This window comes from Ammospiza nelsoni, chromosome 19 (assembly GCF_027579445.1).
Source record: "Ammospiza nelsoni isolate bAmmNel1 chromosome 19, bAmmNel1.pri, whole genome shotgun sequence".
NCBI lineage: Eukaryota > Metazoa > Chordata > Aves > Passeriformes > Passerellidae > Ammospiza > Ammospiza nelsoni.
The window spans coordinates 4,814,042-4,835,424 of NC_080651.1; the positions used below are offsets into that span (position 1 = coordinate 4,814,042).

At 50.3% G+C, this 21,383-nt stretch overlaps 4 protein-coding genes across 4 annotated transcripts in view; 2 read left to right on the forward strand and 2 right to left on the reverse strand.

The window, feature by feature from the left end:
- Positions 1–1,543, reverse strand: part of MAP2K4 (mitogen-activated protein kinase kinase 4) — a 62,147-nt gene extending 60,604 nt beyond the window's left edge. The window contains exon 1 of the mRNA XM_059485957.1: positions 1,465–1,543. Within this exon, the coding sequence (XP_059341940.1) occupies positions 1,465–1,471 (7 nt within the window). The 5' untranslated portion in view covers positions 1,472–1,543. The remainder of the gene's footprint in view (positions 1–1,464) is intronic.
- A 5,505-nt stretch (positions 1,544–7,048) lies between these two features.
- On the forward strand, positions 7,049–11,722 carry TMEM220 (transmembrane protein 220). Its single transcript, XM_059485892.1, has 6 exons — positions 7,049–7,120; positions 7,225–7,254; positions 8,053–8,113; positions 9,183–9,306; positions 10,113–10,172; positions 11,211–11,722. Exons 1-6 carry the CDS (start codon positions 7,049–7,051, stop codon positions 11,341–11,343), a joined length of 480 nt encoding a protein of 159 aa, XP_059341875.1. The 3' UTR covers positions 11,344–11,722.
- Positions 11,723–12,393: 671 nt separating this feature from the next.
- Positions 12,394–14,672, reverse strand: ADPRM (ADP-ribose/CDP-alcohol diphosphatase, manganese dependent). The gene is made up of 3 exons (XM_059485785.1): positions 14,114–14,672; positions 13,536–13,652; positions 12,394–13,132 (listed from the first exon to the last, which is right to left on the reverse strand). Exons 1-3 carry the CDS (start codon positions 14,664–14,666, stop codon positions 12,846–12,848), a joined length of 957 nt encoding a protein of 318 aa, XP_059341768.1. The 5' UTR covers positions 14,667–14,672; the 3' UTR covers positions 12,394–12,845.
- A 39-nt stretch (positions 14,673–14,711) lies between these two features.
- On the forward strand, positions 14,712–18,041 carry LOC132081797 (protein SCO1 homolog, mitochondrial). The gene is made up of 6 exons (XM_059485711.1): positions 14,712–14,873; positions 14,975–15,065; positions 15,976–16,173; positions 16,385–16,477; positions 16,591–16,706; positions 17,669–18,041. Exons 1-6 carry the CDS (start codon positions 14,712–14,714, stop codon positions 17,795–17,797), a joined length of 789 nt encoding a protein of 262 aa, XP_059341694.1. The 3' UTR covers positions 17,798–18,041.
- Positions 18,042–21,383: the final 3,342 nt, after the last annotated feature.

A 21,383-nucleotide genomic window follows, 5' to 3' on the forward strand; every position in this document is an offset into this window, starting at 1 on the left:
CCTTCTTCCAGTGGACACAGCATGCAGATGCTGCATCACCACAAGCTCATAGGGCATCACAGGTGCCAGGGTGCAAAACCAACTCTCAGCCTTGGAACATACAGGTGATTCAGAGGAACAACTCAAATATGAGAAATGGGTCAGGTGGAAATACAATAGGCAACTCTGACAGTTTTAACTGCACTACAAGAACAAAGCTTGTTCTTATTAAATCACAACTGCTTCAGCATATTATGGTAAAGTTTTTAATCCATGCATTTAATGCACAAAGCCTGGGATTCAGGTTTTTGAAAGATGCATTACACTACCGTGACAAGGCCCAAAAGGTACCCAATCCTTCGTGCAGAGGAAGCTACAAGGAGCCAAAATTCACCTTTTTACTCCAAATATACCAAGCTCTTCAGTTGAACCATCAGTTCTCTGCCCAAACAAGTCCCCACCAGTCTCAGCACAGTCCATACCAAGGCCAACACAGAATACAGCAAATAACAGTGACAAACATTATTTCACAACAGTACCCACACTTCTGTCACAGAGAGAGCAACCTTTCTGTTTCCTGGTCCCAAAACAGGGTAAACTGTTTCTTTAATATAACCATCACTGTATTTAATTTAAACAAACAAACGAACTAGCACTGTGCCACCTCAGCCTAATAAGGCCTAAAATCTTTTTCAAGCACAGAGTACATTTCAGTGCTTTAGCTTTAAAGGAGAAACTCAAAGGGTTTGCTGAGGCCTTTCTGAAAAACAAATATCCACCGTTTTTGCAAGGCTGCTCAACCATCAACAAGTGCCGGTGGAAACCAACACGACCCGCCGCAGCACTGTAAATTTCCATCGGAACGGAACGAAACTGAATGAAACTGAACGGCAAGTTCGCGCTGAACTGATTCCACTTAGACGTTCGTCTCGAGAGAAGCCCAGAGCGGAGGCGGAGGGCCGGGCTGGCCGGGGCAGTGCCGCGGTGCCGCAGCCCCGGCCCGGCCGCCCCGCGGGGCTCCTGCGGGCACGGGCCGCCCCCAGCGCGCTTGGCTCCGGCCGGCGCCCCCGGGGATGCTGCTGCAGCCGCGGCCTGCACCGCTCACCCCGAGCGGCCGCACAACCGTTCCCCGCCGGGAGAGGCCGGAGCCGCGTCCAGCCCGGCCTTTGTCCCGGCGGCCGGGGCCGAGCTCCGGGCAGGCCCTGCGCCCCGGCAGCCCCGGCGAGCAGGGCTAGGGCCGCGCTTCCTCCCGCCGAGCGCGCCGGGCGCGGCCAGGCCGCCAGCGGGACAGGCCCGGAGCGCGGCCGCCGGGGTCGGGCCGAGCCGGGGCCGGGGATTCCCGCGGGCAGCGCCGCTGCACAGCCGCGGCCCAGCGCGGGGGGCGCGAACGGCAGCGCCCGGGGGTCCCCGCGGCCCGGGCAGGGCGAGACCTGCGGCGGCTCCGGCCCGGCACGGCCCCGCGCTGCCCGGGCCGGCGGTGCTTACCCTGCATGCTGCTGCTGCTGCTGCTGCTGCTGCCGGCGGCGCCCGGGCCGGGCCCGCTCCCGCTCCCCCCGGAGCCGCCGCTGGGGCTGGGAGTCGCCATTGTGCGCGGAGCGGGAGCAGCGGCGGCGGCGCTGCGCAGGGCCCTCCCCGGCAGGGCAGGACACACGGCCCCGCCGCCCGTCCGCCCCCGGCTGGGGCCGCGAAACCCCTCCCCGCCGGGGCCCCGCGCCTGCGGCACCGCTGCGGCGGGGCGGAGGCGGCGCTGCCTCCCGCGGGGGGACGGGGCATCCCCGGGCGGTGCTGCGGGTCCGCTCCCGCGGGCCGGGGGGCACCGCCCGCGGGGGACCCCGCACCGCGCTCGGCCCCGCCAGCCCCTCGGCCGGCGGTGCCCGGACATCTGCTGGCCTGTCTCGCATCCCCGCAGCCGGCCCGAGCGGCTTTAGAGCATTCCTCATCTTCACCCTGGGGTTAGGGCTTCTCCCACACAGGCAGCCCCTTGCAAACTTCTCCCGACTCTTCGGGACCACAGGGCACAACTCCGTGCCGTGCTTCCCCGGACACCCAGGGCATCAGCCTCTTCCTGCCACCATCAGTCTGCCCCTCATTTGCTTTCTTCTCTTGGTCGCTGCTGTTCATGGCAGCACATGGTTTCTGACCATTCCTCCACACTCCTAGTCATAGGGGCAGCACATGCTCGGAATTAGAGCAGTGAAATTGCTGCCTCAATTTTGCTGTGGTCCCTCTCCAGCCTGCTGCATGACATAGGGGAGTCCCTTCACCTAAAAGGAGGCCTTGTGTCCTCATCTTTGTAGTAGAAACAATATGACCCCTTTTATGAATGGAGATGGGCTGAGGAAAGAGCTGGATTAGAAGAATGAAGACTCTTTCCCTGCTCTCCATTGCCCAGGTCACCATGGAGGTGATAATACAGCCCTGAACACACATTGGAAGTGCCTCCAGGAACTGCAAACCATCACCCTTTGTGTTGAGTCCTGACAAAAAAAACATTCCCTTCCCTAGTTCCGTATCTTTGCTTTCTCTTCCCTGTTTTGCTTAAGCCTTCTGTTCTGCATTAACCCCTGAGGGCAGGTCTAGGGCTGGCATCTTGCAGGCTTTGATGCAGAAACCCAGTGCCTCCTGGCAAACACCAACTTCCACTTCTGCTGTGTGCCACCTACATGTGTTTGCTTACGATTAGCTAATGCCATACTTTTCCTTCACTGCAAATCTAGGAGGATCAACAATACCTGTTCTGACATGTTTGTGAAACCTTTCCTTAAAGACCTCCAGTGATGGGGATTATGCCATTCCCTAGCAATCTGTTCTGGCACACATCCTAACATGATCCAAAAGCCTAACTTCAGGGTTTTTTTAAAATTTCAAATCCTTTATATCCTGCCCTGATCACTATGGCCATAGCCTTCTTCAAAATGACCCCTTGGGCACTTGATGATGTGCAATGATGAACTGCAACGTTTCCCTTCTTGTCCTTGCCTCAGCCTTCTCTTCTACACATTACATCAATTCATTTCCTTCAGCCTTTCTCCATATTTCCTGAGCCTCTCAGCTTCCTCACTGACCTCCTTGGATTTTTTTCCTCTGTCCATCTGCATTTTTTGAAGTACAGCATCCCTAGCTAGGCATGCTATGCTAGCTTGCCTTGGAGGCTACAGCTCACGTGCTCTAGGATGGTGTTTGCCTTTTCCATTGCTGGTGTTCAGTTTGCTCTCCAGTACACTGTAGACTCTTCTTTTTTTGGGGAGCAGGAGTGTTTTTTGGGTTGCTGGGGTTTTGGTTTTTTTTTGAAAACTGCATCCACCCAGTTCCCTCACCTGAACCTATGTTGCTCACTGCTCATAAAAGTAATGCTGAGAGTTGTATCTGTTGAATATTGCCCTGTAGATTTTACAGGCCGTTTCTCCATCTGAATCCTTTTGTCTTTGCTGTCCTCAACAATCTGGAGTAATTAGCAGATTTAATAAGGCGATCATGGGTGTTAATCATCTAGGCTGTTAACTGAAGTAATTAAAAAGATCTGGCATCAGAACGGACCCCTGCAAAAATCCTATGAATATGTCCTTCCATTTTGACAAACACTGATAATTAGCACTTGAGGTACAATGATCTCACCAGTTTTACACTCACCCTGCCCTTGTATCTTCTTAAGAAGGGGTCAGGACAGCCAATGTTAAAAACCTTCCTGAAGTCAATAGGTGTGACATCTGTTACTCATCACTTTACTCCTAAAACATTGTGCCACACCAGGACATGAGAATGGTTTGTCTGCATTTTTTCCTGGTGTGCCCTTCTCTCTGCAACCAGAACATCATCCTGGTTTATTCTGTACCATTTACATCATGCCCATATCTTATACTTCCCAACTATGTTATATGCATATATATTCATATAACTCTACATGAGCACAGCTATTATTTCAGTAGTCACTGGCCATCCCCACCAAGATGGATCTGTTCAGTTAGGCCATGGCTGGTGTATCTGGAGCAGTCCATACTCACTGCTCAGGGTAGCTATGACATACAGTGGCATTGTCATTCAACAACAAATATTACATATGAAACTCAACATTACAGGCTGTTCCCACCCAAAAATCAAATCTTCTTGAGGTACGTATCATGTTTCCCTGTCCTTCTGCATTACACACTTGGTGCACCCATGTCCTTGAGCAAAGACAATCTCTGGGATGGGTTTGCCTTTACTTCAAAAATGTGTCCTCTGAAGCTGTTCAATCAGGGAACACAAGGCTGCTCCCATTCTCAGGAAGGTGAGCCACATCCTTCCCTGCTGCTGGCTCCTGACCCACCAGTTAAGGAAATAAACCCAGAGCCCCTTTGGCAATATCAGCTGTGCAACCATGCATTTATCTCCAGATGTCCCCATTGGAATTGCAGTCAGGGTTCTGCAGCCAGGAACTCACCAAAGGCCTTGAACCCTTCACCTGCCCACCCAGAGCCTTTTAATCACCTTTGATCTAATCTGTGACCATTCAGGACACAAGAATGAGGGCCATTATGAAATAGGTCACTGTGATGGGTGACTGTGGCTGTGGTGCAGTAAAATCTCTGGTAGAGGCTCCTGGGAAAGGTCCTGACTCAATATCACAGCTTGGCTGCAGGGCCCATCCCTGCTGCCTCTGCTCTTTACAGGTGGAGTTGCCTCAGCGAAGATAAACTCGGGCTGCTCTGGGGTGAGTAGCAGATCCAGAGAGTCATAAAGAGAGAAGATGTTTTGTCTAATATCGAGGAACAAGTAGCTCAAGTTCCACTCAAGGATACTGAAGGTTCTTGGCCTCCCTCTCATGGGAGAAGTCAGTATTGCCTCCTGCCGACACAGCCTGCTGTGTTCTGCAGCGGGTGCCGGAGGAAGTGCTGGCTCAGGATAGCTGGTAAAGCTTTAAAGGGAACAGCCCCGACCTTTTCTTTGCGATAAGCGCACCCAGCACTGAAAGACGTTTTTATTTCTAAGACGTGTTACAGCCTGATTGCTTTTGAATCCTATTTAGCTCAACTGGCCAGAGCATGATGCTGACATGAAGGTTGTGGGTGTGATCCCTGTACGGGCCATCCACTCAAGAGCTGGACTCCATGATCCTTATGGGTTCCTTCCAGCTCAGAATGTCCTGTGATTCTGTGAATTAGAGCAATAAAGAACACCACAGTTGCTAAACCAATCCCTCCTTCCAACCATATCCTCAGGAGAGACAGAGGGGCCTTTTGCCTTCCCTTGCTCTTGTGTCACTGAACTTTGGATTCAAGGATTGCCAAGCCTTCCATGCCATGCCTCCCAAGTGCCCATTAGAAGCTGCTTTCTGCCAGCCCAGCCCTCCCTTCCCCTCAGCAGAGTCCTGTCCCACACCACACAGGGCCCTGGATGTGTCTGCGCAGCTGTTCCTCTGCTTCCTTCCCAGTCTCCATCAGCTTCTCCCATCTGCTCTCTCTTCCCTCCTGACTGTGCAGCCCATGAGATGTCAAGGAGCAGCCCAGCCATGACAGAAACTAGGTGGGCTGTGCAAATTTGCACAATAGCTTGTGATCAGACAAATTAAAGATCCAAAGATTCATCACAGATTAATTTTCATATTGAAGATCAGCTAGTATGGTCGGAAAAAATGGGCAGTGACTCATAATTTTGTTTCCCACACAAAGAACTGGTGTGCCTGAAAAGCTTGGCTGCTTTTATTTTCCTATCATATTATGCTAATAATTATTATGCTAATGAAAGTCATGCTCTTACATTCTTCTTACACTTTTATCAACACTGTTGCTTTTTAATCCATGACATTTTCATTTTCTAGCCTGAAATTACTTCCCCTCTGTTAGAAAATACATTCAAGAGCCTATCTTTGACCTGGAAACAAGGCATGAAGGTGATTTATTACTAGAGTTCTGCTTTTTTTTTGAGGTGAGGGATAGGGACTCTCACAAAGACAACTCTTGCTTCTCTGTGGCTTTAAATGCAGTAATTTCATCTCTTGTAACCTGCTCAAGGAAAGACTCAGTTAAAAATAAGATGAGAATGAATCCTCTCCACAAATGTGAGCACGTTTACATGTCCTCCACACAACAATTCAGCAAGACCTGATTCTGTTGGGTGCTGAGGAAACTGTATGAAATTGGTGGGAGACATGATCTCACAGAGGCTTGGTTTTGGTAAATATCACATTTCTACAGGACCCACTTTCAATTCATCACTTATTATCACTTTTCATCATAAATAATCAGAGAACAATGGCACAATGCTATTCTTCTGAACAATATCCTTTTTGGTTCTCCAGACTTCACAAAATGACTGAATCTCTTGAACACAAAACTATTTCTGAACCATTACAAAAATCACAAAGTGGTTTGGGTTGGAAGCTGTTTTAAAACCCATCTCATTTAGCCTCCTGCCATGGCAGGGACACCTCCCACTGTCCCAGGCTGCTCCAAGCCCTGTTCAACCTGGCCTTGGGGATCCAGGGTCAGCCTCAGCTGCTCTGGGCACCCTGTGCCAGGGCCTGCTCATCCTTGAAATATTGCAGTGCTGCCCGAGATCGGGATCGGGGCCGGGATTGGGATCGGGAGCGGGATTGGGATCGGGATGGATATGGGGATGGGGATAGGGATTGGGATTGGGATGGGGATGTTGATGGGGATCAGGGCCGCGATAGGGATGGGGATGGGAATCGGGGATCAGGGCCGGGATGGGAATGGGGATGTTGATGGGGATCGGGAATGGGGGTCGGGGATGGGGGTCGGGGCCGGGTTCGGAATCGGGACTGGGGCCGGGATGGGGATGGGAATTGGGGATGGGTATTGGGGTCGGGATCGGGATCAGTAGCAGGATCGGGAATCGGGGATGGGGATCGGGGCGAGGATCGGGATGGGGGATCGGGATCAGGGCGGGGATCGGGATCGGAATCGGGGATCGGGATTGGGGATCGGGATGGGAGATCGGGATTGGGATGGGGGATCGGAATCGGGATCGGCCCCGGGATCGGGATCGGGGCCGTGGCCCGCCCGCGTCCCGCCCCTCTGTCCGTCCCTCTGTCCGTCCCTCTGTCCGTCCCTTCTGTCCCGCCCCGGCCATGGCGGCGCGGCTGTGGCGGCTCTGCAATCTCCTCATGGCCGCCTTCTTCGGGCTGGCGGCCGCCGTGCAGGTGAGGCCGGGGCTCCCCTCCCGTCCCCTCCGCTCCCCTCCGGCGGAGCGCGGCCCCGGCCAGGCCGGGGGCTGCGGGGTCTCAGTGCGCGCCTCCCGCTGCAGGTGAACGACCCCGACGCGGGGCTGTGGACGGTGAGTACGGGCCGCCCTTCCCTTCCCGTCCCCTTCGGCACCTCCTGCCCAGAGGTCCCAGCCCCGCTCCGCTACGGCCCGTCCGATGCGGGGCTGCCGGAGGAAACGTCCCTGCTCCCAGCTGAGGAGCGGGCAGAGCCGGGAAAGCGATGTCTGTACTGCAGCGACGGCTGGAATCCCACCGTGCTTCCAGGATCTGCCTTGTTTCACCCCAGATCTGGCCCTGCAGAGCATCGCTTGCCTGTGCAGAGCACCCCGAGCCGCTCCCGCTGCTCCTGCCCCGCTGTGCCCGTGGCCCTGGGCTCGCCTTGGGTCTCCAGCGGGAGCCGCCGAGGAACGGGAGCGACCCCGCTCCGGTGCCCGCCCTGCCTCGGGCACTGAGCATTGCCTGGGCTGGGCACTGCGGGTGACAGGGACAGACTGTGTGTGCGACAGGGGCTGCTGCGTGCCCTGCGGTGTGTGAGCCCCGCTGACAGCGGCACCAAAGGGGACAAAACGCCCCAGCGCGGGTGGAGGGTCTGGGGAGGGTCAGGATTCAGGGAAGGGGCTCTGCAGTGCTTGATCAGTATTCTGTAAGGCAGGAGCAAGGGCTGGCTGTGGGCTGATGGCCTGGGATTTTGGGTGGTGATGGTGAAGATGGGCACCAGCAATGCCAGGGCATGCTGGAGGGCGAGGGACTGAGATGTGCTCTGTGCCTCTGACAAACTGTGCAAAGGGGAAGAGTGCTGCTGTGGCTGGGCACTTCTGCTTCCTGAGCTTGCTAAGTTTTAATACCGAGTGGATTTATGTCATTAACAGGTTGTCTACTTAGTGCCAGCTGCCCTGACACTGCTTGTCAGCATCAACCCTTCAATAACAGGTATGATACTGGTGTGCAAAACAGGCTCTGCTCAGATTTTGCCCTCAAAAGGTTTTCCTTTTTTTTTTTTCTTTTTAAGTTGAGTCACAGATTAAAATCAGGCGGTGTAGAAACACATTCTACTACCTTCTGAGGGCAAAAAGGTTCAGAACCTATTTCTAGAGAAGCTGGTCATTGCTTTAGTGCTGGTGGCTGCAGGTGAGGAGAGGAGCCCAGCAGAAAACCCAGTTGCTGGGATGGGCCTGCCTTTGCACCCCAGTTCCAGCTTAAAGCCTTCTAGAACACCTGGGAGCATGCTCTGAACCTGGCTCTGTGCTGACCTTATCAATTGACTTTGTTTCATTGTTGTAAATCTGTTTTTGTTTATCTACCTCATGCAAAAGCAGCTGAGCTTTGCACAGTCCCATGAAAGTGCTAAAGGTCTTGTTCAGTGCCAGGTATTGCATCTGCCCCACAGAGCCATGGGCAGGAACATTCAAAGGCTGTGTTTCCAAAGGTGTGTGTTGTGGGGCCAAGAGCAGTTCAGAGGATCCTTCAGATGAGATTTGTTTCAAGTCTTCAGAACATAGTTAAGATTTTTGTATTTAAGATTTTTGTATTTTAATTCAGTGGAAATAATTTTTTAAAAGCCATTTTATATACATAAAATATATAAAGTAACTGCATCTGTTCTGGATGAATACTTATGCTGAATAAACTAAAATCACACTTAAAAAAGAAAACCTTCAGGAGTGCATGGTATTTCACAAATTACACTATTGCAGTCTCTTGGCATTCTGGCCACCTTAAGCACATAAAGTAGCAGCATTCCTAAGTTCAGAACTCATGAGTCTTGAATATTGCTGGGGAGGTTTTAGCTGTTCAATAGAATCTGCATGTTAAACTCATAGTTAGGGTTTTCCTTGTGCCCAGATCTGTGGAAAATAAAGATTATAATAGCACAACTTCTGTAAAACTTCATGTTTATGTAAATTCACCAAGGGGTATTTGCCATTCAGGTCTGTGGAAGACCCAGATGGGTTTACTTCATTCTTCATGATAGTGGTTGACAGTCTGTTTTTTTCTGCAGACAATGGTGTTTGGAGGAATCTCTGTGACCTTCATTCTGCTGGCTGTGTTGTTGGGACCATTGCCTTGGCTTGCTCTTTGTTTGCTTATGCTCAAGGAAACATTTTTCATGAAGAGGAAGGCAGGTAAGCAGTGGGTTTTATATGCCCCTGCCCAAATCCAACTCACCAGGCCATCTCCTCCTGGTGTCACCTTCTAAAACTTTATTTCCTGGGCTGTTGCAGTGAGAGCTGTTGGTCCAGAGGAATCAGACCAAAGAGGAGGGACCATAATGCTCCAAACCAGTGACTGCTTGGGCACAGGGAAGGGAACAGTCATTGCCTCCCTGATTGTGGCAGTTGGATTTACTTGTCTGGCTTTCAGACACCAGGGCACAAGTGCAGTGAAACAGCTTTGTGCTCTTTTCCTGGATCTGAAGGAGTGGTAATGTTTTAGGAACTCTTGAGGCGATACCAAATTCATGTTTATCTGGCATGGGCTGCTGAGTCCTCCAAGGGATTGAGGACAAGGGAGAATTTCTCACCTGGACATTGAGGTGTGTAAAAAGTAGGTGCTTGTAAAGTACTGAAGTGAAGCCCTGGCAGCTACTTCTGTACCTAATCACAGTCTGGAAAACTGGGATGTTGCTTTGCTCTGTTTCAATGAGAGAAATGTGCCTGCTTTGCCTGTGTTAATGAGAAAAATGTACTATGGAATATAAATCCAGCAGTAGAACAAAATGTGGAGGCAGGAATTTCTGCAGCTGTTTAGCTGTCATGTCGATTTGTAGATTTGTGGTGTGAAGCAAAGTTACTCTTTGTAAATACCTTCATAATTCTAGTAACTACTCCAAAGGAGCAGCCACTACTGTTTTGGAGGCAAAATTTGTATTGTAGGAACTTAAACATCTGTTTGTATTATTTTCTGATCTGTTTTTTGTTTGGCTTTTTAGAGAATTGTTTGGTCTGGTGATTATTACAATATGGATGAGTCTTTGTCGCAGTTCAGCAAAGTAAGTTTTATTTTCTCTTTTTTTATAATGCATTCCAATGTTCACATTTAGTGACTAGCTCCTTGAAAACACACAGCTGATTTTGGCAGCTTGTTTTGCTGTTTCATGTCACCCTCTGAACCTTCCAGATGCCCAAGCAGTAGCAGCCTGGAGGATCTTGCACAGATAAATTTGGGTCAGGGGGGAATGTAAGGCTACATGAAGCACTTTTTTTGTCCCCCTACCATCATAGGGGAATTTTCCCATTACTTAAGTTGCTTTATTTAATTCCAACTAGTTTCTGTAACCTGAGTTGTCTGAAAATTCTTTGTGCCTCCCCAGAAAAGACTGGTGATACATCCATAGGAGCCCCATTAAATTGGGCAAGGGCTCTCTGCTCTTCCCAGCTGCAGGCTGATGTGATTGTTATGTGGTGGCTGCAGCAGTGGGCAGGGACATCCTGGGCTGTCCCATCATGGTGTGGTCAGCATGACCCCTGTGGTCAGTGCTTGTCCCCTGTGCTGGCACTGCTGAGGCACCTCCAATCCTGGGGTCTGGTTTGAGCACCTCACTTCAAAAAGGACTTTGAGGGACTGGAAGTGAAGGGAACAGAGTTGGGGAAGGGTCTGGAACACCAGGAGTCACCAGGGGAGCTGGGGTGGCTCAGTCTGCAGAAAAGGAGGCTCAGGGGGGAGCTTTTCAGTCTAAAACTCTCTGACAGGAGGGTGCAGCCTGGTAGGGGTGAGGCTCTGCTTCCAGGGAACAGTGACAGGACCACTTGAAACAGCCTCAAGCTGTGCCAGGGGAGGCTGAGATTAGATTCTAGGGAAAATTCCTTCACTGAAAGAGAGGTCAGACATTGGCACAGGCTGCTCAGGGAGGTCGTGGAGTCACCATTCCTTGGAAGTGTTCACAAAAAAATCACTGGATGTGGCACTACACTGTAGGGTTTGGTGGGTGTGGTGGTATGCAAAGTTGGACCTGATGATCATGGAGGTCTTTTCCAGCCTCAAAGATTCAGTGATTTGAAGCAGCTCTGTTGGATTTGTTCTGTTACAGGAGTCCCCTGGGAGGAGCTCGTTTGGTTGCTGCAGTTGTTGTTGCCCTGTTCCCCTTTGTTTCGTGGCTGTACATTTATGTGAACAAAGACGTGCGAGAGTCTTGGCCAACACACTGCAAAACTGTGATTTAATGGGATGGGAGAAAGTCTGCAGTGACTATGCTGACCTTATTTGCCTTTGGTTTTGGTGCTTAATGAAAGGTGGGTGTCAGTTTGATAGCACCCAAGAATGCCTGTCTGCTTCCAGCAGTGCCAGCTGAGATTTGGTAAAATGTTGAGGAACACTGTCAAAGCTGAGTGGGGAATTTTTCTACAGAAACTATTCACCTTGCTGCTTCTTACATTTTCCAAACACCATTGATCTAATGTCTGTTCTGATGGTATATTCAGGATATCACTGTAGCCCTGTATTACTCTCCAATCACCTCATAGTTTGGGAAATCTATTCTGTAATGTAAGGAACAAATAGAGCAAATACTGTTTTAATAAATGACTATTTACAGCCATAGAACTTTCAATAATGTGCCTGGATAACCCATTTCAGACTTTTTGAAAAATTGAGCAGTCTGTATTTGTTCTGTGCTAAGATCACATGTAGAATATATCTGAAAAAATATTTTTACTATTAACTGAAAGTCACTGGTTTTACTGAATAATAAACATTATTTTTTATAAGAAAACTCAATTAAAGCCTCCCTATCTTTTATTTTCTGGGAGATGCATATTCAAGCCTGCCACAGCGGATGTGGGCACTGTCCCAACTCTGCAGCTCACCTCATTTTTCTTGGAAAGCAGGACCCACACAGTAGCCCTGCAGCAGCAAGCACGTCCCACTGTTCATCCTGGAGAAAGAAGCACAGGTGGATAAAATGGACTCAGGATCTGGCTGGGACAGAGCCAGGACAGCTCCAGGTGTAACACACAACACTTTTATTTAGATGGGTGTCAGAGCTCACTCTCAGCACTGCTGCAGGTGATCCCAGCTGTGCACACACAGCACAGCCTGAGCCATCTGCAGCATTCCATGGTGCAGCACAGATGGTCTCAGCTTTCTCTGAGGATTACTTTAGTCTTTTAAAGCAAACTTGGAAGACTGAATTAGGCTACAGGCTGGATATATTCTGCCAGACATGAGACCTCACTGTAATGTTCACAGAAAATAAATAAATAGAGATGTGGATGGGCAGGTACAACTCTGCATGCTTTAATGCTCACTGAGAGAACAGCACTAGGGCTTTTTTTGAGCAATATTTGTTATATGGTTTGCATCTTTTCACAGTAGCAATCCAGTCTTAGAGAACAGCATTAGGAGCTTTTTTTGAGCAATATTTGTTATATGGTTTGCATCTTTTCACAGTAGCAATCCAGTCTGGATTGGGTGTTGGAATTCAACATTCTGCATTCCAGTATATTAATTTAAATTACTGTCCTTCTCTATTCTCCAAAAAGAAGTCAGGTGCTCTCTTACAGAAACAGTTTCTAAAATTCTGTATCCAAGAGAAGAACGCCTGAGCTAAAGCAATAAGGATCAGCCAAGCACAGCTTTCTAAAAGCAAACAGCTGAATCTCCTACATTTTTGTCCATTTTTCATCCAAGTCCTTCCTGCAGAAGAACAGTGTCTTTGCCTGGTGTTTCAGAAGTGCATAACTCTGTCAGGAATTCTGCCCCTTCCCTTCAGCACCATTTTATCTTCATAGACATGAACAGTTGCAAAGGCGTTGCTGTCGGGGGGGGTCTCGATGAGCCCCTCCAGGGTGAGGTGATGAACTCCGTGCAGGTCCTGGCAGTAGGCGCCGTCGTGCAGGTGCCCTGCGAGCACACAGACCACACACCTGTGTGTGTGTATCACTGACAGGGCGGCCTCGTAATTCCAGGCCAGGCAAACCCCATTGGAAGCACAGGGATGGATGGGCACGTGAGCTGCAGTCCAGAGGGGAAGAAATAAAGAGAGTTAAACTGTAATAAATCTGCCTCATTGATGGGAAGTTCAGCCATCTCATTGAGCGTGGCATTCATATTTTATGAAAAATCCCTTCACCCAGGATTTTCTCCTGGGAAGCTTAGAAGCCTCAGAGAAAAATTACAACAACAATTATCTAATTTGCTTCTCCTCTGTTTTGCTCCTTTGAAATGTGTTTGGAGATTGTTTACCCACAGGTGGTTGTTTCGTTAGTTTCATGTGAATTGTTTTGACTTATTGGCCAATCAGGGCCAAGCTGTGTCAAAACTCTGGAAGGAGTCACGAGTTTTCATTATTATCCTGAATATATATTATCCTATAACCATTCTGATTGTCTATTTATCCCCCTCCATATCTACCTACCCATAACTATAACTTTTTCTTGGTTTTCATCAGAGAACTTGAGGACTTCATCAAACCAGTCCAGCTGGGCTTGGCTAAATCCTCCATTAAATGCTACAAAATTAGGTTCTTTGAGCCCTGCAATGAAGAAGAAGGTTAGGCACAAATGCATACACCTCCCCTGGTTTCTCTATTTGCCTTATGCAAATCTGCTGATGGTTGGTTTACTCTCAGAACCTTTGGGGATTTTTGCACTTCCTGGATCAGAACTCCATCACCTTTGCAAAAAGAAGATTATTCGTTAGTGGTTTTGGGAGTTTGGGTCACAGTACCCAAACAGGATTTCCACTGTTGGGTTTCCCCCTGGCATGGGGCAGGGTGGGCACAAGTCGGTGCCCTGCACCAGCCGCCTCCCCGGTACTGCAGGGCACAGAGCACAGCACCAGGCTACAGGGGAGCATCTCCTGGGCCCGCACTGACGGCAGGGAGTGGGCAGCAAAGAGGCACATCCTTGTGAGCCCCGGGCATCCCGCTGTCAGCACCGGCAGCTCCGGACAGCGAAGCTTCGGCCGCCCGCGCCCCTGCCAAGCCGGAGGTACCTTCGGGGTTGTTGAGATCATCGTTGGTGTTCTTCTCCCGCAGCACCCGCAGGGACTCCTGGTAGCGGGGGCTGCCGGGGTCACTGCCCAGGGTGCTGATGTCGTAGCTGTCGAGCACGACGAGGCGGAGCCGCGGGGCCAGGCTGCAGTGATACGCGTGGCACTCCCTGTCCGCGGGCCCGTCCGAGCCCCCCGCGGGCCGGCTGTACAGCCCGGTGTGCACCAGCCGCGCCCGGCTGAAGTTGTAGAGCTCGTGGTTGCCCCACGCGTGGTGCACGGGCACCGAGAGCTGCCCCAGCACCTCCAGCACCTGCTGCAAGGCGCTCTCGGCCTCGCCGCGCCGGGCGTTCTGCCCGTCGATGCTGTCGCCCAGCTGCAGCACGAAGTTTATCGGCGGGCTCTCGGCGGCCCACTCCCACACCGCCTCCCGCAGCAAGCGCAGGCTGTGCCGGTAGTAGCGCCGCCGGCAGCCGCCGAAGTCGTACCCGTCCTCCGCGTCGGCGAACTGGATGTCAGCGATGACCCCGAAGGCGAGGCGCGGCGCAGCCTGCATGGCGGCTTCGGGCGGGCCGGAAGGGGTGGCGCGGCCGGCGGGAACATGGCGGGGGCGGCGCGGCTGTGGCGGCTGCCGGCGGGCGCGGGGCTGTGGCCGCTGCCGGGCCCGGCCGTGCGGGGCTGGACGGTGCTGCCCGCACCCCGCAGCCGCCCGCTGTCAGAGCTGCCGCCGGGCCGCGGGCCGCGGGCGGGCGCGCAGAAGCGGGTGAGTGAGTGAGGGAAGGACGGACGGAGGGAGCGCGGGCCGTGTCGGGCCGTGCCGTGCCGGGCCGTGCCCCGATCAGTCACCAACCTTGTCCCCCGCAGCTCGTGTCGTGGCGGTCGCTGGCGGCCACCGTGGTGCTGGGCGGGGGGCTGCTGGCCGGCATGAAGCTGATGAAGCGGCAGAAGGAGGAGAGTGAGTGCGGGGTGCGGGAGGAATGCCGGGGTGTTGGATTGCTCTATTTCCCTTTTGTCCATGTATGATCCTGTGGGCTGGGGTCCATAGCTAGCCGGATTGGACACGATCAGCCCGTCCAGACACGGATTCTTACACCGGGGATGGCGCGTTTCGTGTTCACATGAAGGGTTTGTTGGTTTTGCATTCACATGTATTTTACCTGCCTGGGCATCGTCACTGTACCGCTTTCCACACGGCCGCTCCGTGCCTGGGTTTACGGAAGTGCCGCAGGAAAATTTAAAAAATTAAAAGCGATTAAAGGTTCAGCGTTTTAAAGTTCCTAGGATGGAATAGTCGTGTTTGGCCTGCCTGTGTTTATGGAAGTGCTGCAGAAAAAATTCAGAAATTAAAAGCGATTCAAGGTTCGGCATTTTAAAGCTCCTAGGTTGGAATAGTTGTGTTTGGCCGCACGCTGTGCCAGCCTGTGCAGCGCAGACACGGAGCTGGGTGTTGTGGGCTCGCCCATGAGCTTTGCCCTCTCCTGCAGCAACTGCCCACACATTTCCTTTTTATGCATTTACAGTTGAAAACAGAGATATTGCAGCTTTTAGGGTATTGTTCAGTTTTCAATGGATGCTGGTTTTGCAGTTTCACAGCAGGCCAGGTAACTTGTCTTTATTTTTTCCCTTTTTAAACAAAAATGCATTTGGGTAACAATGAAAGATAATATATTGTTTCAAAGGAATTTAGTGATACATTTCATTTTGTCCAAAAGGAACACTTTCTGGAAGGCATGTGCATGTTGGGTGTCTGCATGACAGGCGTTGGTGGATCTTGACATGACCCCGAGCAGTGTCTGACTCACCTTGCCTGGGAATCATTGTGCCTTGTGGCATGGCTGTGTTTGATTCCCACTTGTGTTTTGTAGAACTGGAAAAGGAACGGAACCGAGGCATTGGGAAGCCACTGCTGGGAGGGCCCTTCTCCCTCGTCAGCCACGAGGGACAGCCCAGGACCAGCAAGGACTACATTGGCCAGTGGGTGCTGATCTACTTTGGCTTCACTCACTGCCCTGACATCTGCCCTGATGAGCTGGAGAAAATGATTGCAGTGGTAGATGAAATTGGTAAGGGAGTTCAGGGTCTGGAAGCACAGACACAGAGCCCTGCATCTCATGGCACTTGCTTCCTTCACAAATTACATAAATAAAACTGCACAAAATGTTTTAGTCATTGTGGTGGGCTTGGATTGATGTTACATGGCTATGAGCTTGTTTGAAGGAAGATGAGAGATGATACCTGGTTTTCTAAAATAAATAATAACTGTTAACATCACAGATCGAATTCCATCTTTGCCTAATCTGACCCCACTCTTCATCACCATCGATCCTGAGAGGGACAACCAAGAAGCCATTGCCAGATATGTCAAAGGTATTCCTGCTTTGTTCCTCTGTGTGTCATAGCATGTAGTACAGAGCACTAAAAAGGAGCCTCTTGAAGGGATTCTTTTCACCAAAATGTGTACATGTCTTCTTTCTATCTAGAATTTTCTCCCAAGCTGGTGGGATTGACTGGTAGCAAGGCACAGATTGACCAAGTGGCTAAAGCATACCGTGTGTACTACAGCGAAGGGCCCAAGGATGAGGACAACGATTACATAGTGAGTAAAAGCAGCCTTTGCTTACTGAAAGACTGGATAAGAGCAGCATGAACATTTTAAAACCAGCTATTGGATCTTTACTGAAGTCCCATGTGCAGTGATATGTTCACCTGTCAGAACCACAATGCCCTCCTACAAGCTCAGCACCTTACCAAAGTGTGTTCTAAACAAGCCCAGAAATGCAGACAGTAGCACAGGGACTAACAAGCCTGGCAATGGTTGGATTTCTTTCTGATCTGTAACATTTGACTGCCTCTTTCCCTATGTGTGCCAAAGTTGCTGTGATTTCTCATTTCTAATGCAGCTGAACTCAGAGCACGGTTGTATTTCAGTCCTGAGCAGTCATGGCTTCCAGAGCCAGAACTCTGTGTCTTTGCTGAGAAAGATGTTGTCACGGTTAGGTGCCGACAGCACTCGTAGCGTCATTAAATAAATTTGCGGTGGAATTAATTTTGATATAAATCAAATTTTGATATAAATCCGGGATGTGCCTGGGTGAGGCTGCTTCAGTGCGCCGGCAGGGGGCGCGCCTGTCCCGCATGTCCCTGTATCCCTCTGCCTGCCCCGATCCCAAATCCCAATCCCGCATTTCCCTGTGTTCCACTGCCGGTCCCGATCCCAAATCCCAATCCCGCATTTCCCTGTGTTCCACTGCCGGTCCCGATCCCAAATCCCAATCCCGCATTTCCCTGTGTTCCACTGCCAGTCTCGATCCCAAATCCCAATCCTGCATTTCCCTGTGTTCCACTGCCGGTCCCGATCCCAAATCCCAATCCTGCATTTCCCTGTGTTCCACTGCCGGTCCCGATCCCAAATCCCAATCCTGCATTTCCCTGTAGCCCCGCTCCTGATCCCACATTTCCCTGTATCCCACTGCCTGCCCTGATCCCAATCCCTGATTTCCCCTGTGAGCTGGTGTTCTGTGCTGTTGTGCTCTCTGACCACGCTGTGCTCTCCTGCAGGTGGATCACACAATAATCATGTACCTCCTCGGCCCTGATGGTGACTTTGTGGACTACTATGGCCAGAATAAGAAGAGTACTGAGATTTCATCTTCTATTGCTGCACACATGAGAAAATACAGATCCTAAAGCAGGTGGTCCTCAAAGATTGCTGTGAATGTCACCTGTGGGTTTGGCTGTGATTGGACACTGGAGTTAAAGCAGAAGCACACAAGTGTAACATCCCATCAAGCAGGTCTCCTTCCAAATAAGAAAGGTTATCCTTGTTTCTGCAAATTCCCATTACCAAAAATCTCTACAGAGCCTTCCCCATGGATACAATTTCCAACAAGATCTTGGGTACAGAATAAAATTTGAGACTTCTCTGAAATAATGCTGGGAGCAAATGATGGAAAGCACTTTTTACTTGAAAAGAATGTGTGTGTTGCTGGGAAAATACTGCTGGTAAAAAAAAAAAAAAATTGCTGGTCTGGCAAGGACAGCAGCCACTGCAGGAGCATTGCTTGATGCAAAGCCATTGCTGAATGGAGCCATGGCATTCTCAGAGGAGCTCTGCCCTCTGGTTTCTCTGCACTGTTTTGCCTTCTAGGAGAGGCAGCTGCCCTATTAGAAGCAGGGGAGCCTTAAGAGTGCTTCTTTATCCAGGTTAAGAAGGTGAAGAGCACTGAAAGCACCAGCTGCTGCCACATGGGACCAGCCCTGTAGCAAGCCTGTTCTTTTCATCTGAATGCAGAAATGAAATGTATTTTTCTGGTGGTTTTTCCAGGTGAACACTGTTCACTTATAAGGAAAAGAGAATTGGGATGCAAATAGCTTTTTCTTCTGGTGCAGATGATGGTGTGTGTAGTTCCTCTGCTTGTGCTAGGGGAAGTGGGGAGGGTGAAGGGGGGCTGTGTCCATGCACAGGGCTTGCAATCAGATACATTTTATGCAGTGCAGCATTTGAAAATAAAGATTGATTTGTATAAGAAATATATCTTTTTGTTTCCTTAGGTTTGACTAAAATGTCATAAGAACTTTGTATCCTGGTCAAACTTCATATTCTTGCTCTGCTTTCTTCTTTTTTAGAAAGCAGTATTTATTTCTAGTCATGCACATCAGGAGCTGAATGTGCTTTTTTAAGCTGAACCTCAGAGAAGGGCCCACAGGAGACAAACCAGAGCAGTTCTTGGTGTGAGTTCCAGAGGCTCTTGGACTGAGCATAGATGTTCCTGCAGGTAGCACTGGTGTTCTCCTGAGTGTGGGGTTGGAAGAGAACGTTCCCATCCAAGGGAAGGTGCAAAGCCTATAGAAAAATTCTGTCATTGCAAAATTGTGAAAACCATTAAATTTCACCTGTTTCAGAGCAGTGACATCTCTCATGCATTTTTACATTTATTGCATACTTGCTCTCTTCCATAGGTTTTACCTTCAGGTCTGTATTTATTTGATTCCTTGTGATTTATTTTTGTTTGTGGAGTCCTCAGGGCCCATCTCTGCCCTATCTCTTACCAACCTGTGGCTGTGCCCTGCACAACAGCCTTTGTTTGCCCTTCTCAAGGTCTCTGCTGTCACATCAGGCTTGTATTTTAAATATTGCAGCAGTTTTTTAGGGCCAAATACCTTTTCTGCACAGAGGACAGTCTGGACAACCATGATTGTATGAAGCAATGGTAAGTAAAAATAAAACAAATCAGTTAGAAGCACCTGCTCAGAAGAAAGAATTGGTGTTACAGCAGAGCCAAGTTAAAGCAGAATTTGGACCAGGCAAACCTCTGTCCTGAGGCTTTGCAAAATCAGCACATGGCCTGGGAAGAGTCACCTGTTACACTGATTTCTCTAAAGCTCATTTGCAGCTGACCACGGAGACAAATACAGGATTCCTGGCTTTTCCCAAATGTTTTGGCAGCTCTGTTGTGTCCTTTTCATTGTTTTTCTATGCCCTGAAAGGCAGAACCAGCTGACCCAGGAAGATTATGGCAGACTGGGGGGAGTGTGGCCAAGGCCCAGGAAGATTTCAGATGGAGTGACACGTCCCTTGCCTCATCGCAGTGGGAGCAACTGATGTCCTGCTTTTCTCAGCCTCCCAATTTGACCTTGCCCATCACTTTTCCCTTGGCTTTTCCATGGGGAAACTTTCTTTGGAAGTGAGGAGTTTTATTTTTATTGTTGTGGTTGGTTGTGGGGTTTTGTTTTTCTGTGACATTTGTTTTTTTCTTTATTTGGAGTTTTGTTGGTTTATTAACAACAAAAAAGTGTTGTTTACACAACTGTTAGGATTTCCCTGCCCTGTTCAGTGGCAGCAGGGAGCACACATGTGTTTTCTGTGTGTTTAGGAGGCCCAAGGGTTGTGCTAAGTGCTCACTGGGAGGAGGCAGAGTTGGTCAGGGAGGGGAAGGGAATGTGCTGGGGGTTCTTGGAGATGCTCTGTCAGTGGATATTCAGTATTTTTCCGGTCCAGTATTAGAAATTAAGCAAACTGCACTCATGGTACCCAAATTCCCTGTATCCCCAGGTGCAGTGCCCAGCCCGCAGGGAGGGAGCTCAGCTCTGGCAGGGAAGGTTTGTGACAGGGCTCCTCTCCTGGGGCTGAGCAGGGCCAGGTGGGTGTCTGGAAGCTGCCTCAGGTGACAGGTTTCATTTGGGAAGCTGCACCAGTGCAGGTTTCATTTGGGAAGCTGCACCAGTGCAGGTTTCATTTGGGAAGCAGATTTGTCAGGGCCTGGGGCTGTGCATGGTGAACCTGTGTTCCCCAAGGCCAGCAGGGACTCCTGGGTACCCCAGGGACAGGAGGAGGGCAGGGCACAGTCCTGGCAGAGGCCAAACCAGAGCTCTGCTCTGTGTGCTCACACAGACCTGGCCTGGCAATACCAGTGGAAAACAGCATCTCCTCTGAGGGGCTGCTGCCATCCCAGCCTGGGGACCAGTGACAAGATGTCTGAGGAATGAGGATTGGCTCCATTTGTCTTCCCAAGGAAGGCAGCACATTCCTCATGTGCTGCCAGCATAGCCCATGGAGGAGCTCAGCTGATGAGTGACACTTAAGCCACACGAGTGAAGTTTGGCTGCTTTAGGAGTGTTCTCAGCACCAGCACAGGCAGAATCAGGGCCTGAAGAGGTGCAGAGACTGTGACCTTGAACAACTGCAAAAGCTGTGCGTTGCATTTTCAGTCCAGATCATGGAAAGACACAGATAAGAAGGGCTCTCACTGAAAATGTGTTGCATTTTCAGTCCAGATGATGGAAAGACTCAGATAAGAAGGACTCTCAGGAGTTCTGCAGTCCAACCTCCTGCTGCAGCCACCCAGAGCCTCTTCATCCTTGTTCACAGCCTGAGGAAGAAAGCAAGCCTTCCTCATCTCCACCTTGGGTCAAGGTCATTTGTGGATGGAGTTGCTGTTGCTCTTTCTCCCCTTCTGCAGTGCTTTTGAAGATATCTACATTTTCTGAGCCTTTTCTCACTTGGTCAGACTTGCCTGGTCCCAGGACCGACCTGGCATTCCTAAAATGTGCTTCCACCAGCCCCCAGCCAGGATCTGGGACAAATGAAGGCTCTCACATGGTTTTCCGTGAACTGCAGGATGGAGCTGGAGGCTGAGAATTGAGTTGGGCTCTTCACCACCTCTGTAAATCACTGTGTGTTTTCAGCCAGGTGGAACAAGCACAGAAAGTGGAGTCAGAGCTGGGAACGGCCTGCCCTGATGTGCTGAGGTTACTGATTGCAGCCAAGGCTTTC

Bases quoted from the DNA above. Each gene is read 5' to 3' on its own strand.
- TMEM220 (XM_059485892.1), top strand. From the start codon at position 7,049: ATGGCGGCGCGGCTGTGGCGGCTCTGCAATCTCCTCATGGCCGCCTTC. The intron at 8,114-9,182 runs GTATGATACTGG...TTTTTTCTGCAG, and splicing joins CATCAACCCTTCAATAACAG to ACAATGGTGTTTGGAGGAAT. The intron at 10,173-11,210 runs GTAAGTTTTATT...GTTCTGTTACAG, and splicing joins CTTTGTCGCAGTTCAGCAAA to GAGTCCCCTGGGAGGAGCTC.
- ADPRM (XM_059485785.1), bottom strand. From the start codon at position 14,666: ATGCAGGCTGCGCCGCGCCTCGCCTTCGGGGTCATCGCTGACATCCAG. The intron at 13,653-14,113 runs GTACCTCCGGCT...TCTTCATTGCAG, and splicing joins TGATCTCAACAACCCCGAAG to GGCTCAAAGAACCTAATTTT. The intron at 13,133-13,535 runs GTAGGTAGATAT...TCTGGACTGCAG, and splicing joins AGAAAAAGTTATAGTTATGG to CTCACGTGCCCATCCATCCC.
- LOC132081797 (XM_059485711.1), top strand. From the start codon at position 14,712: ATGGCGGGGGCGGCGCGGCTGTGGCGGCTGCCGGCGGGCGCGGGGCTG. The intron at 14,874-14,974 runs GTGAGTGAGTGA...TGTCCCCCGCAG, and splicing joins GGGCGGGCGCGCAGAAGCGG to CTCGTGTCGTGGCGGTCGCT. The intron at 16,174-16,384 runs GTAAGGGAGTTC...TTAACATCACAG, and splicing joins TGCAGTGGTAGATGAAATTG to ATCGAATTCCATCTTTGCCT.